The 15,085-nt window shown below is 38.9% G+C and overlaps 1 protein-coding gene across 4 annotated transcripts in view; it reads left to right on the top strand.

Moving 5' to 3' along the window:
- Window positions 1-15,085, top strand: part of nrg2b (neuregulin 2b) — a 66,654-nt gene that overhangs the window by 28,449 nt on the left and 23,120 nt on the right. For all 4 annotated transcript variants that reach the window (XM_023268830.3, XM_035947516.2, XM_023268829.3 and 1 more), the window contains exons 2-5: window positions 406-571; window positions 2,152-2,270; window positions 2,675-2,798; window positions 12,160-12,218. In XM_023268830.3, the coding sequence (XP_023124598.2) occupies window positions 406-571; window positions 2,152-2,270; window positions 2,675-2,798; window positions 12,160-12,218 (468 nt within the window). The remainder of the gene's footprint in view (window positions 1-405; window positions 572-2,151; window positions 2,271-2,674; window positions 2,799-12,159; window positions 12,219-15,085) is intronic.

The raw sequence follows: 15,085 nt of genomic DNA, 5'->3' as shown, positions 1-15,085 counted from the left end.
AAAAAAGGTTGTGTGAGGGTTCAGACTTGATGAAAGGGTTCATGTTAGGATAAGGTCCGGGTTAAGGTTGAGGTGTGTGACCAGGGAATTTAAATGTGCCTGTATGTGTGTCTGTGTGTATGTGTTTGTGTGAAATATAATTGATTTTCCTCTGTCCTTCAGCCATATCTCATGTGAACTCTGACCTGTTGCCTCAGGATTTGACCTCAACATCTGAACTCCTGCTAATAGATTTTCATTGCTGACTCACATACACACATATACAGACACACACACTCACACAATTAAATGGGAAGATTAATTAAATGTCTGTCGTTCATTTCAATAATACAAGCTTTGATTTTCTCTCTCTGCTACCCTGCCAATCTTTACTTTTCCTGTCTGTCTCTGTATTTCTATGTCCAGCCTCTGCTCCGAAGCTGCGGCTGATGCGAGGCCAGTCTCTGATGGAAGGGGACAAGCTGTACTTGAAGTGCGAGGCGTCTGGGAATCCCAGCCCTTCCTTCCGCTGGTACAAAGATGGACATGAGCTTCAGCAGAAAGGAAGAGACCTAAAAATAAAAACCAACAAGTGAGTCTGTCAGGCTGGATTTTTATTCATTTATTTTTTTGCAGATGATACTCCACAATCACACAGAACAAGAAGTTTTCCTGGGCAACTTCAGCTTTCACCCAAACTGTTGGTTGAAAATTGCAGCACTCAATGTTTTTACATAGCAATGGGTTTCATTTGAAAAAGCAAGTTTTTAGCAAGACTTTTCCCTCAAAAGTTGACGTAGAATGTGTTGCTGGTAATTATGCTGTTATGTTTTTGGTGTACGGCTCACAGTTCAGATTTAGTCTCATGACGATTCCCACATCAACAGGCAGATATAAAAGCTCTTAAACTTCACAGTGAACTACCTGCCCAGCACCAGACAGAGAAAGTTAGTGGTTATTTGTTGAACACTGTGCAGCACTCAGCAGCTAAAGAGCCAGATATTATCTTGTCGTTGCACAGCATGTTGTCATGACATATGACCTTAGCTGTAACCATTTTGTGTGTGATAAGAGAAATGCGACATGTTTCTGGTTTTGCATGCCATTTATATGTAGTCCCATGACATTTACGTTACAGAGTCGATAGTGGAACTATCGCATTAGTCGATGAATCCACAATATTCCTCCAACCCTTCAAAAAAAATATTTGGTTACTTGGTTAGTGTGAAAGCCACATATTATTCGTTGAGCACTAATCATTGTAACTAAGTATTTTTGTTGCTATGCAAACAGAAAAGCTTTACATGAAATCAGTCTTTGCTCTAAGCAGCTTTTTTCCTCACAGTTTTTCAGGGTCCTTTGCAGGTAGGTTGTTCCAGACATCTTGGAGAACTCTCCACAGTTCATCTAAGGACTTTTGTTGTCTCAGTCTTCATGTAATCCCAGACTGCCTCCATGATGTTGAGACTGGGGCTCTGCTGGGGCCCCTACCAGCTGTTGCAGGACTCCTTGTTGGCATTGAGGATAGTTTTTTGTGACTTTGGCTGTGTGTTTGGGGTTTTTGTAATGTTGCAGCAGGAATTTGGGACCAATCAGATGGGTTCATGTAATGATTACAAATTTAAACATCTAAAGTGACAAAAACCTTTTCCAAAGTATGGTATAATCAAGTAATGGAAAGATTGTGGATTTGCAAATTGGTCCATCAGCGTAAGTTTAGTTACATTTATCTATTCATGCATGCTGGAACCTTGCATTGCTAGCTGAACTAGAAATCTGCAGTCATCCACTGACTCTACTGAACATCAAAGTTTTATCTTATTCACTCTTGTATGTCAACATTAAGTCTGTCTTTTATATTGTTGTTTTTCTGAGCTATTGCATGTTAAAGAAGGACAGTGTCGTCTCCTGTATCTTTAGAGTCAGTTCCTCATTTGAACTTACGGCAATTACTGCTAATTAGCTCTGCCAATCATTATCAGCCTTCGTGTATCACAGTCAGTCTTTTATTGCTTTTTCTGGGCTTGAAATAAAAATGTAATTTCTATTCCAGTCAAAGACGTGTGTGCCACTTCTGCGAAACAATAACTGACATTGTTTTTTTTTTTCTGCTCTGCATCACTTCCCCTCTTCTGTCTCTGGCTCTCTCTCTCTTTATCCCTTTCACTGAAGAAAAAACTCAAAGGTGCAGATCAGTCGTGTCCGTGTGGAAGATTCTGGCAACTACACTTGCGTGGCTGAAAACTGTCTAGGACAAGAAAACGTCACGAGTATAATCAGCGTGCAGATCTGTGAGCAACAACACATTCCTACCTGTCTTTCTATGTGACGTAATAATCACAAACTTAACTGTGGTCAAACTGTTGCACAGTTTAGGACTATTTTACAGGCCGTGGAAATCAGTGGAAACAGAATAATTACTTCAATTACTTGCAATGTATATTATATAAAATATGCATTTAACAGTTTATAATTTTGGGATTAAAATTTAAAAGTAAACCAGTAGTTGTGAGGCAAAAAAAAAAAAACCTGTGGTGAGCACAACAGATTCATCAAAAGCTTCCCAAAAGGTGGTTAGATTTGCTGCACTGTCTCACGGTATGCAGTGCTGCTCCTTCTATCAACTTTTTGTCATATAAAAGAAAAACATAATGCATGTTTTTGTCTGCTTTCTGTCAATCTGCCCTCCTCACAGTGACCACCACAACCCCGTCTCCGGGTGTGAGTCATGCGAGACGCTGCAATGACTCGGAGAAGTCCTACTGCGTCAACGGAGGAGACTGTTACTTCATACATGGTATTAACCAGCTGTCCTGCAAGTAAGTTTGTCTCTCAGTCGGCGTCCATCCCTTCAGTCATCACTGTGTAGTCGCTCCCCCTGTCTTCTCCACTGCTCTGTCCTTCTCTGTCTCTTGTCTCCGTCAGTCTGTGATCTCAGTGTTCTCTTCTGTTTCCTGGTTGTATGTTCTCCACACCTGCAGCCCACCCAACCATGACCACCATGCTTTCCACCGAAGCATAGAGCAGATGGTTTTAACAGATCTTCACCTGCACATGATGTTCATTCAGAATTTGTTTGCTGCTCCTTTAAGATCACTTCATTTAAGAGTGAGTGAGGTCTGACTGTGAGATGGGGAAAAATGCATAAAGTCTTTAAAAGAATCTCAACTACAGTCTAAATGTCTTTAACTTTGCGTATATTTTTTAAAATGACAATAAAAATACTGAATCCAAACCCACTGCAAGCATTTAGAAATCTTGTCACAAGGAAAACCAGTACATATTGCTGTTCTTTTTTGTTTTTCCAGTCAATATGCAGAGTGAAGACAGTGTGTGTTATGGACATTTACAGATGTTAGTTCAACAATTTATGCATATATGTCTTTGCAGTAGTTTTTAAACAGCCAGTAATAGCATGTGAGGTTTCAGGATGGCTTTGATGTTTTTCCCTATATTTCAGCTCACCCATGATCAGAGATTATTCGGTCTACTTGCCTGATATTGCAGATTCTGAATTAATGTCATGATGAGAAATAACAGTGCTAACTTGAGGCTTTTTTTTCTTTAGAGATTCCTGAGATCTTGTCATTCAAACTGCCAACGTGCAAAAAACTTTTTAATTGTATCTTTTATAGTACTTGAGATCGCATGCTAAAATCTCACAGATACCATCTAAAATACCCATAGTTTAAGATAATAAAGTTTCAAGCAAATCAGAGATTGTCGAGCAGAAGACCCCTAATAATTTGAAACAAAATGACCCAATAGCAAGCAGGTAACACAACAGTTGATTCTTCTTTGGTTTTGTCTGCATTAAAAAATGTTTCTGAGCTTAGGGTTACTAAGAGGAACAAGACTGGCATGAAAAGTAGAACAGGATGTCCCGTTGACAGAGTATATTAGCTGCTGTCTCTGTTGTCGGTCACTCTGCTGGCATGTAACCATGAAACACTTTGCAAGCTGAGGGTGCTCAGAAGCAAAAAGGACAGAGGAGATGAGACTGATTTCAATACCTAAAAAATGTCCAGTGATGTGAACTTGTCTGATATTAGTGGAGCCATTGTTTCTGTATTAGTCTAAGTTGTATTTACTTGCTTGGTATCGCAGTTGGACTCTATCGTTAGCCACTGTTAGCAGCTATGCCAGTTACAGAGTAGCTATAATCACAATGCTAACCACAAACTTTAACTGTACTTTAATAACTGCATCCAGTCAACACAAATAAATAGAATATTTGCCATTTTTACCATTATTTTTATTGTTTGATTATCACAAAATAAAGTAAATGCGCTACTTTGGCTCTCATTCAGTCTCTCTCTCTCTCTCTCTCGCTGTCTGTAAGGTAGTGACAGCTAATCATTAAAGGCCATTGTTTACACAGAGAGACAGAGAATGCTTTTGTAGAACAGAGAAGCTCCGCTGAATTAAAGGTGACTCCAGCCCCCTCTATAGCAGGGGTGTCAAACTCATTTTAGTTCAGGGGCCACATTCAGCCCAGTTTGATCTGAAGTGGGCCGGACCAGTAAAATCACAGCACAATAACCTATAAATGACCACAACTCCCAAGTTTTCCTTTGTTTTAGTGCAAAAATGTTCACATTTAAGGAATTATCTTTTTTAAAAAACATTATGAATAACTTTAAATTTCTTCACGACAATAAATTCAATTTCAACAGCATTATGCCTCAGTTTATCATTTCCACATTACAACTTCCAGATCACAGAATGTCCACAAAGGAACGAAACATTTAGTCACAGGTATCTATATAGTATTTTACTTCATGATCAAAATGACATGTCACACAAAAAAAATACAAAAACAAGACAAAAATTACAAAAACAAGACACAAAACGACAAGTGAGAAACAAAATAACAAAAAGTGAGACAAATGACACGAAAGAAAACAAAAAAGACACCAAATATTAGACAAAAAATTACAAAGCCAAAAAAATATGAACGAATAACAAAAACGAGACAATAAATTACACAAGACAAAAAATGACAAAAGCAAGAAACAGAACAACAAAAAAAACAGACAACACAAGCGAGCCAAAAAGGAAACGCAAAACAACAAAAACGAGAAACAAAATGACAAAAACATGAGACAAACAACGAAATTCATGACAAAAGAACAATGAACAATAGTATTTTACTTTATGATCAAAACAACTTGTAATGGTCTCAAAATTGTTTTAAATTTATAGTTTTACAAATTTACAATTTGTAGTTGGTGTCTTTCTCTGCAATTTTTACTTTACAAAGTCGTCCCACATGTTTGACATCCCTGCTCTATAGGATAAAGGATAGACAGTTAATGGATCGATGGATGGTATCCAATAAGACATATTTATATTGCATTATTTATTGTTGTTTATTTCAAGCATTTTCTGCAAGATATGGCCAAAATAAGAGCCTAAAATAGTGTTTGCATAAAATAGACAATAGACTTCATTCCCTGCCATTCATGGTTTAGTCTTTAGCCAGACTTTTCAGCAGTATACTACAGCAGCCAGATGTCCCAACGTTACATAACCGCATGCCACATGTCTGGAGAATAATTTTAAAAATGTATATTATATAGTGTTTTGTTCTCCAAAATGACGTTTGTCAAAACTTTTAAATGCCTAATCTGTTGTCAGATTAACAGATCTTTTAAAACTAATGCTCAAACAGGACAGGTTATGATACTTTAGGATTTACTGCATTGTTTATGTGTTTTGTAGTTTTCCGTCTCTGCATTCATGACTAGTGACAACTTCTAAGATGAAGGTTTGAGAACATTTTAGTGGATGAAGCTTCCAACTACACAGCACTCCAACAATGTCCATTTTCTTTATGTTTAAGCTTCAGTTTAGTTTTTTTTTTTTTTTGGCGGCAAACATTCAAGTTTTGGATTTCATAGGAAGATATAAACTGCTCACACAGACGCAGAGAAGCCATGTTTAGCAGGTGTTTACCTTCTTTATAGGGAGGATGTGAGTTATATATACATGGCTCGGACCTGACAAACATTTAAATATATCTGCCTGTGACTGTTTGTGTCACCATGTCTCGTGTTGTAGGTAAGAGACAGGACAAGCTGCTAATCCAAGCTGCATCAGAAATTTAGTAGCCATCGTGTCGTAACTTTCTCTGCTCTGACACAGACCAAGGGTGTCAAACTGCTCACGCTAACGATCCAGGACTTCTTTGTGTTTATTACTGTAAACATAAAAGTGCATCACTTCCTGCGAGTGGGAGGATTTTTCCTACGAAACAGCTACCAGACTGGTAGGTGTTCAGGACAGCAAGTGCAAAAAAATTTCATGAAGTGAATATTAGATGAATCACTGCTGTTATATCAACTTATTACAGAGACAGACAGACATTTATTTATATGAACAGGTCCCAAGTCGCAGGTCTAGCAATTAAAAGAAGAAACCAAAGTGCATCGTTTCATCATAATTAATTGGGGATTTTTGTAAAAATATTTTTTTGCATATTGACAAATTTAGCAAAAGCTCTGGCGACTTGCAGCTTGTAGCACCTTGAGCTAATGCAGTAGATGTAGTAAATGGCATCACATTAGGAATTATTTTATGCCCTTTTCTGCACTGTTAAAAGTGTGTTTGAGCTGTGTCTCAGTTATGTTTCTGCTTTGAGGATGGCAGTTTACTTTTGGATTCCATCAACTTGAAATTTGCACTCTGTCCCTTTCAATTAGAATTTCAACAGAAGTCCAAAAATAGATTTATTACTTCTTTAGCATTGTTTGTCTTTAATTTTTTCTTCTGCAATTTAACCATCGTTTTTGTTGTTTTTTAGTAGGATTACAGGATAAAGAAACGTATACAGGGGGTCCTCGATTTATGTTGGAGTTTCGTTCCTATGGATCGATGCAAGTTGATTTTCACCGTAAGTCGGAACTCCGACTAAAATGTAAACAAAGCCGTTACGTGCATCACGATATCGATCAGTTCCTCAGAAAAGTCATGAATACCAACGACTTTCATGCATGTATGAATCATTTTGCTAGAAGATAACAGAATATTATAACGGACTGATATTGTTGTTGATGTTGAGGTTTCAATGTTTATTGTTCAGTTCCAGATTTACCTGATGTCAGTGAATGTGTCATGTTTAGGTAGCTCACCTCTGATTGGCTGAAAGTTGAGCGAGAGAGAGCTGGAACGGCGGCTAATTCTGGAGCTAAGTTGTTTTTGCAGTTATGTTGGCGTTGGCTACGGCCGACAGCAACCTGTGTGAAGGTTCAATAAACGACCAGAGAACCAGATAAAGTCTCACTCATTCATTACAGAGGGTTGCTACAATATGTTGACCTGTTTTTATAACTTGACCAATGTTTGTCGGTGTTTCACCCTGTTTCGAGTGTTTCATTTTTATCTAATTTCACTTCCATGGAGACGGCTTTCCTTTTCTTTGAAGCACTGCCATCAGAAGAGTCTGACTTACACTTGGGAGCCATAATGAAGGGCAAAAAGTTAGTGAATGTAGCACAATCCAAGGTGTACAACCGGAGAATGTAAACAAAGCCGTCTTATACGTAACCAGTTCTGACGTAACGCCGCAGGTTGAGGACGTTGTAAACTGAGGACCTCCTGTAGTGACAAAATCATGTTTTACATTTTATGTTTGGGTAAAGCAAAGACGTACTTTGAAATAAACTGAAAATTATTGACATTTGACAGGGATCAGATAATTGAAATACATCCATATTTCTTCTTAACTTAATTTGGATAAACTCAGTTCAGTTGCATGTTACCAGTTGAAGGAAATAATTTAAGTTGCTGCAACAATTTTCTTTCCTCGGTGTGGTACACATGTACACCAAAGTCTGTGTTTGCAACCAAAGCTTTGTACCAAGCTGAGCTATGGAGCTCTGTGTTTTCCACTTAGTGAAATGTACATTTTCTAAACTGGAGGCTCTAATCTCTCAGTTCCAACTTGCCATACACACTGGGTCATTCTGTAGCTGCGCAGCAAACACGTTTCCTGACAGTGCAGATAACAGATGGCGTGTAAAGTCATGCATGATCAAAAGCTTTGTTGTTCTGCTTTCTGTACAATAGGATGTATCTGCTGGAAACCCATCTTTAGATCCTTAGGTGTCTGTTTCACATCTTCACTCTTTGTTTCTTCATTTACATTTCTCTCTTCAGTATTCCTATCCCTTGTTTCCCCTCCACTCTCTCTCTCTCTCTCTGCCTCTCATCTGATATACCTTCCGGTCATTGCTGAAGGATAAATCAGGCTTTTTTTCCCCATTGTGCTGACAAGCAGAAAACTTTGTTTGAGGGGGTTACGAGTGGCTTGTATAGCAGTTTAGGGGTGCAAAATGTGCTGGATTGTACAACAATCAATTGTGTGCATGGTTGCGCTACTTACAGCACACTGCATATTTAAGGAAGATGCAGGAAGCTAGCAGCAGACTGGCCAGCAGCTTCCAGAAATTTACTGTAGTTTCTCAGCTTTGTCATCCTTTGTTGGCCTGTCTGTTAGGGCCAGTGGATAACAGGATGTAAATAAGACTGCTGTCTGTAGACTGTCTGCGATGCTTGTTCACTAGAGATATGTAGACCTCCACTCTCTCCCTCTGCTAATCAGTCCAGCGCATGGCACTAGCAAGGCAGCAAAAAACATAGATATCTGAGAAATTTGAGGTGGTATTTGCAAGCTCCTTTGTGCCAACCATGGAAACCTGTAACCTCCTCTTCCCTGAAGGGGAAAGTAATGCTGTACTGCAAAATGGAGTCTGTAGGTTAAAGTGGAGGACGGCACATACAGAAAGGCGTCCTGGATAAAGCAGAGTGTGGAGGTTAAAGTGGAGATGAGCACATACAAACATTCCCTCTGGCACGTTGTGGCCAGGTTAAAGCTGAGTGTGTTTTGCTTATTCAGTGTTCCTTTCAGTCTACAGTGGGATGTCAGTGTAGAGCTGCAGATAGCAGAACTTTGTTGGAAGAAAACATCATCCCAGCTATAGGTGGAAAATACCATACCCCCCTTCATGAATCAATAAAGTTCATTTGATGTAATCTAATCTACAAATGCCATGAGCTTAGATCAGTATTGATGCATCAACATAATGTTCATGGCTGTCTGTGGTTTTTTAAATGTTAAATTTGATGAGCCTTTGTATAATGAATATAACAAAATGAATCATAGGCTTTACTTTCAATCAAACGGTTGGAACAAAAGGTGTGTGAGCTTTTTCTCTCTTCGTTCTCGGGGCTGAAAGAACAGCACAGTTCAGGGAAGAAAAAGGGGAGAGCAAGCACAGGCGGATAAAGAAAAGTGTGAGGAGAGAGGGTGAAATGAGAAGCACAGAGAGACAAGAAAGAGAAAAGAAATGATATACAGTAAAAGCTTCGCCGGCATCGGGCTGCTTCTGCACCGAGTGTCTCCCACCTCTCTCTCTATCTCTGCTCTATTTATATCTCTCTGGGAAATTGCTGAGTGGGCTCTACTGAGGGTTTTTGCTGTAATTGATTCAAAATGCAAGTTGTCTCTTTAGTGGTGAGAAAGAGGAGAAAAGGATACACATTCAGTTACATGGACGGTATGTGCACGAGGGCAACACGAAGGTCCTTGCATTTTAAGCTGGATGAATTTGTTGACCTGGTGCTAAATTACTGTAATAAATACGGAGCCGTTATTACCGGGGCTGCGTGAAGCTGCTGGGGAGCTTCTGTTCTCCTATAATGAGTGTAATGGAGCCACACCCATATTATCATAAAACTGTGGTCACTTGTTGTGATTCATCTACGGCATAATGTGGGCCGCAGTCGGATCAGATTTTCCATAACATGCCTATTTTTCATTTGACTGCAGTAAAAGCTGATCTGCTATCAATTACAGCAATAAAAAGATTAAATCAATTATTCCTGGCTGGGTAAAAGCCGTGACACCCATTAAAACACACAGTCCAAGACATTTCAGATTTTGAAGCACTCTCTTAAGAAGATTTTTCTATTTTTTTCAAAGATGCATTTGAAATGAGATCTGTAGTGTTCCAATGAAAGAATGAGGATTAATAGGGGGGAAAAAAGCCAGCATTAATGAAACCAGAAGCAGCAGTATTCTGGACTGTGTGTGTGTGTGTGTGTGTATCAATTTTCTAGTTGCTGCGATGCGGTGAGGAGCCTACTTGTTAGTTTCAGTGTTGTGAGTTTGATGGCTGATGCCAGAATATGAATCATATTCAGCCCGTGGTATCACTGACAGCTCGCCACCCATCCAGAAACACAACACCACATTCTGCAGCTGCATGTAAACTGTTGCTGTTATTTATGCCCAAGAAATACCAAAACCTATTCCAACCATTTTCATGCTCACACACTGTGGAGGGCTGCTTCTCTCTCTGTCTGTGTATGTGTGTCTGTTTGTTGTTATTTTTATTTTTGAAAAACGGTTCAGTTTTAAGAGTTTTACCGTTTCTACAGGTGCTCATCCTTTAAGGATTTATTTATTGATGGAGTTCACGCAAACATGGTATTATACAGAGCGAGGACATTGCATTGAGTGGAAGATGCATGGCTTCGCTCTGCTGAACGCCTGCATTGCTGACACAGAGTGTGCTGCCTTTTTTAGCTGCTGTAGTGACAAACCTGAAGAGAATTGATCCGTTCAGTACAGTTTTGTTTATATAAAGACAATTTACAACACAGGCCATTTCAGGACACTTGTAACGGCTGATTACCATGCAGCTTCCCATAGTTTTAGTGCAACATTTAGGTTTGTTTTGATTTTCTGTCATCAACCCATTTTCAACATTATTATGTTTTTAGTGAAAAGGTACAGACAAACTGACCTATCTGTTCAGCAAAACTAGAATTAGCAATTAGCTGGTAAATACAGTGGAGCAGTATTCTTTTGTTAGGTATTGCACAGAAAAAAACCAAACAAGAAAAGCACTCAGAGAGCGCAGTACTCCAGAAAGGCTACTCAGTCGCTGAATCATTTCCGACGGATGAGTCCCGATAAGTCCACAACGATGGATTTGTAGAATCGCAATCATGTGATTGTCAGCAGGCAGCTGATGTAGCGTTCACTTGTTGTCATAGTTATCTGGCAATGAAGCCCCAAAATCCAATCAGGTGGTCCTTGTGTCATTTCTGACCTTCCATGAAAATTTCATCCAAATCCATTGGTCTGTGTTTGAGCAATGTTGCTAACAGACAGAAAGACAGACAGATTAACAGAAGGACAAATGTGATTGTCAGATGACTCCGCCATGTTCCTTGGTGGAGTCATGACATAAGAAACATAAGAACATAAGAAATCCAATGCAAATACACCTCCCACAGCTGTGGAATGAGGAAACAGACAAAATGCTTCAGAGCAGATCCAAACAGGCAGTTTTTAAAACTGATTTGCCAGTAGAAGAAAGCGCAAACATTTTCTGAAAATTCAGTCACCACAGATAGATAGATAGATAGACAAAAACAGAAAGGCAAAACAAGCAAGTTAGAAACATTAACGGTTAGTATATACTCTGAAAACCTTGTTGTACAATACTATAAAATGACACTTCTAATTTTAAAATCTATAGAAATCCTGATTGTATTAAAAGTCAATATACAGTATTTACACCTTTCAAGGCACCGTGATTTAAAGTGATTATGACAGGCAGCACTACAACAGTTGTGGTAAACTACATACGGTACATTAGACATTCTACAGTCCTAAATAACAAATAAGTTAACAAAATTGTAGATGGTCGAGCATCACCACTACTGAAATGATACCAACTGGCCAATAAAACAGTTTTTAGTGTGTGTTTGTGTGTTTGAAAGGGGTTGGAGGTTAACTACAGTACATTTAACCCCTCCTACTTCCTGCACCACCATCACATGACCTCCCCCCACCATGACTGTGATGATGTCTGAACTGTAGTGGTGATGTCATATTGATGGCGGTGATGTCACAGTATGCAGGTCATCTCTCTCTCTCTCTCTCTCTCTCTCTGTATTTGGTGGATTGTGCTGTTTCTAATCCTTCGTCTCTCTTTGCTCTCTTATGTCTCCCTCTTTCCCCTCCTCTCTCTCTTATTCCCCTCCTTATCTGTATATCTTCCTCCTCTCTTTCCTCCTGTTTGATCCTCTCTCTTCCCGCTGTATTTTTAACCTCCCATCCCTTCCCCTTTTCTGCCCCTCTGTGTCTCGTTTTCCCTCCATCAGGTGTCCCAATGACTATACGGGGGACCGCTGTCAAAACTCCGTCATGGCCACTTTCTACAGTATGTCCATTTGCTCTTGTCTGTCTCCTTCCCACTGAGATGCTGCATGCTACATCGGAGGGGTTGGATGGAGGGCGCTGTGTGAATGTATGAGTGTGTGTGTTTGTTTAATGTAAGTGAATGAGGTGTGTGCAGTGGCGTTTGTGTGATTGCATGCCTCTTTGTCCACCCTTCCTCTTCCCTGTCTCCCCTGGTTTCCTCTGTGCTGCTCCTCTGGTAACCAGAAAACAGCCACAGTCTAGAGAAGTTGTAATTTACTTATCATATATTTTTCACTCCAGTTCACCTGCTTGAAATCTCATTTATTATTTACTTGACCTACAAAGCTGATACAAAAAAATAAAAAAACAGCTCCCAAAACTCAGTAAGCAACAAATGTACTGCACTCAAAATGCTTCTGTTTGCGACTTGATCCAGAGACTTGCACTAAAAAATGAAACAGAGGAGACAGAGAATTAACACGATACAGGAGGTTGAAATTATTTGCTTTCATTGTATCACTTTCCTTTGTAGATGGTCCATCGGTGCAGTAAAAAATAAAAACAATGAAATGATCAAGGCAAAATTGTGTGGATAGAAGTTATTAATACAAGACTGGACATCCTTACTCAATGCTGTGTCCCTGTTTTAAACAAGAAAAAGTCTTTTGTCGATTCTACTTTTTTGGGAAGTGGAAAGAGGACTGAAAATTGGAGCCTTCACATGGACTGTACAAGTCCTCCTGACGTTGTTTTGAACAGCGGCCAACCATTACAAAAAGCCACAGCGTATCCAAAATCCAAACAATTTGGCAAGTGTATGAGAATGAGATTTAGGGTCAGAATATATTTAACATTTCAAGTTTTTGGACTCGAAATGAGATTTGAAAGCTTCACTCATGTTTATTCAACTGAGGGCCCGTCCCAATGTGAGACTGATCGACATATAAGTTGAGTTTCTTGATGTCAGGTCAAAGAAACTGGTCTTATTTTCACTTCGAGCATCCATGGATCATCTGATAAGTTCTCTTTATGGCTACATGCTGCTTGAACTTCTTTTAGGGTTGATTGCTAATATCTTCTGAATTTGTCACATTTTTTGCTGCTAACCACAGTGGTACTGAATTAAAGGAAGAGTCTGACATTTTGGGAAATTTCTTTATTTGCTGTTTTGGAGCAATAGAAGAGAAGCCTGATGCCACTGTCATGTCTGTGCATTGAATACAAGGCAGGAGGCAGTTAGCTTAGCTTAGCACAATGACTGGAAATGGAGGGGAACAGCTAGCCAGGTCCACTAAACACTTGAGCGTATTAAGGCTACTTCCATATTAATTATTTTTCATATTAAATTTTTTAAAACAAAAGATCTAGATGTGCATTTTAGCACCATTTCAGAAATAATATCTGTGCATGATTGCATTGCATGTAAATGTGAAGTGGAGGAAAAACAGCAGCGGTAAGACCAGAGATTTTTCGTAACTGCGCAGCTTCTAGTAAAGACAGCACGGTTAACAACAGCTGTAATTCATGTTCTGTTTACCACTAGTAGTCAAAGCTGCTGTCTCTGTGTTATTCTGAAAAACTGTCACAAGATAGAAGAATCAGGGAAAAAAAACATGACAAATCAAAGCTGAATCATGGTGTCTAGCTTCCAAAAATCTCAGTTTCCGCCAGATTACACACAACCACAGTGGTTGTGTTTATATTATATATATTCTTTATAAATAACTTTCAATTTCAGTTTTACTCAATTGTATATATAATATTTAGAAGAATCTTTCTGTAAAAATATCATGTGGTGTTTGGTTATAGGTGGCCATGTTGATTTTAGGCCTGAAAACAGCAAAAATGTCAACTATGTTACAAAAAGTCCCGCAATTATTTACTGACCCACATAATTTCTGTGAGTCTAAAGAAAAGATAAGCCATTATCCATCCCACAATAAATAAATAAATAAAGAACATCAGTAGAAAAATGAACAAAAAAACAACAAAAAAAATGCATACGCAAGTACTGGTTCTTCCACATGTGGATATTCAGATTGTACAAATTCTTCTGGATGTGGAAATATTTCGTAAATTTTGCTGTTTCTCTCTGTTTCCAGTCTTTATACTACAGTAAGCTAACAGTCTTGTAGCTCCAGATTAAAGTACAGATGTGAGTGGTGTTAGTCGTAGCTTCATGTATAACTCATAAATAATTTCAGAAACTTCTGTTCACCTGCTCTCATTTATGATTTGTGACAGCTATTTGTGTGTAGCCCTGCCTGTATACAACTAAACTGTGTACTCAGTTACTTTTTGAGGGAAATGTGCTTTCTTCCACATTCAATGTGTCTTTTCCAGTTATTTTATTGCTTTACTGTTGCTCATAGTTTAGTCTGTGCGCCAGTCATTTGGAAAAGGGTCGTAAACCTAATCAGACACTGAGTGAAATGAAACTACAGTCTAAGAATAACTGAAACAGGACAATGCTGCTACTGTATTTGAAGTATTTCTTGCTACGTCATACCTGTTGGGGAGAGAATACATTTCTTTCAAAACATAAATGAGAATGCAGTTTCTTTGCATAGAAATGTAGTTTTTGGGAGACAGTTGATTTATTTATTTTTTTGTCACTGTTAATGCAAACAACTAAGTGCGTAACTGTGAATGTCTTCCCCGAGAGATCGTCTGGAAAACGAAAACGATGTTCAGTCTCTCTGTAACGGTGCTGTATCTCTCTGACGGCCGGCGTGTTGGTTGTTCTGAACAACTTTGAAACCCAAACTAGTTCAGTTTTAGCACAACCCAGCTCTCTTGAGACTCCCGACAAGAAGGCAAATATGTGGATTTCCCAAAATGTTGAACGCTTCCTTTAAATCACAGGGATGCAAATGGGGTGTGTTT

This window comes from Amphiprion ocellaris, chromosome 13 (genome assembly GCF_022539595.1).
Source record: "Amphiprion ocellaris isolate individual 3 ecotype Okinawa chromosome 13, ASM2253959v1, whole genome shotgun sequence".
NCBI lineage: Eukaryota > Metazoa > Chordata > Actinopteri > Pomacentridae > Amphiprion > Amphiprion ocellaris.
This window is presented reverse-complemented; position numbering and strand designations above follow the sequence as displayed.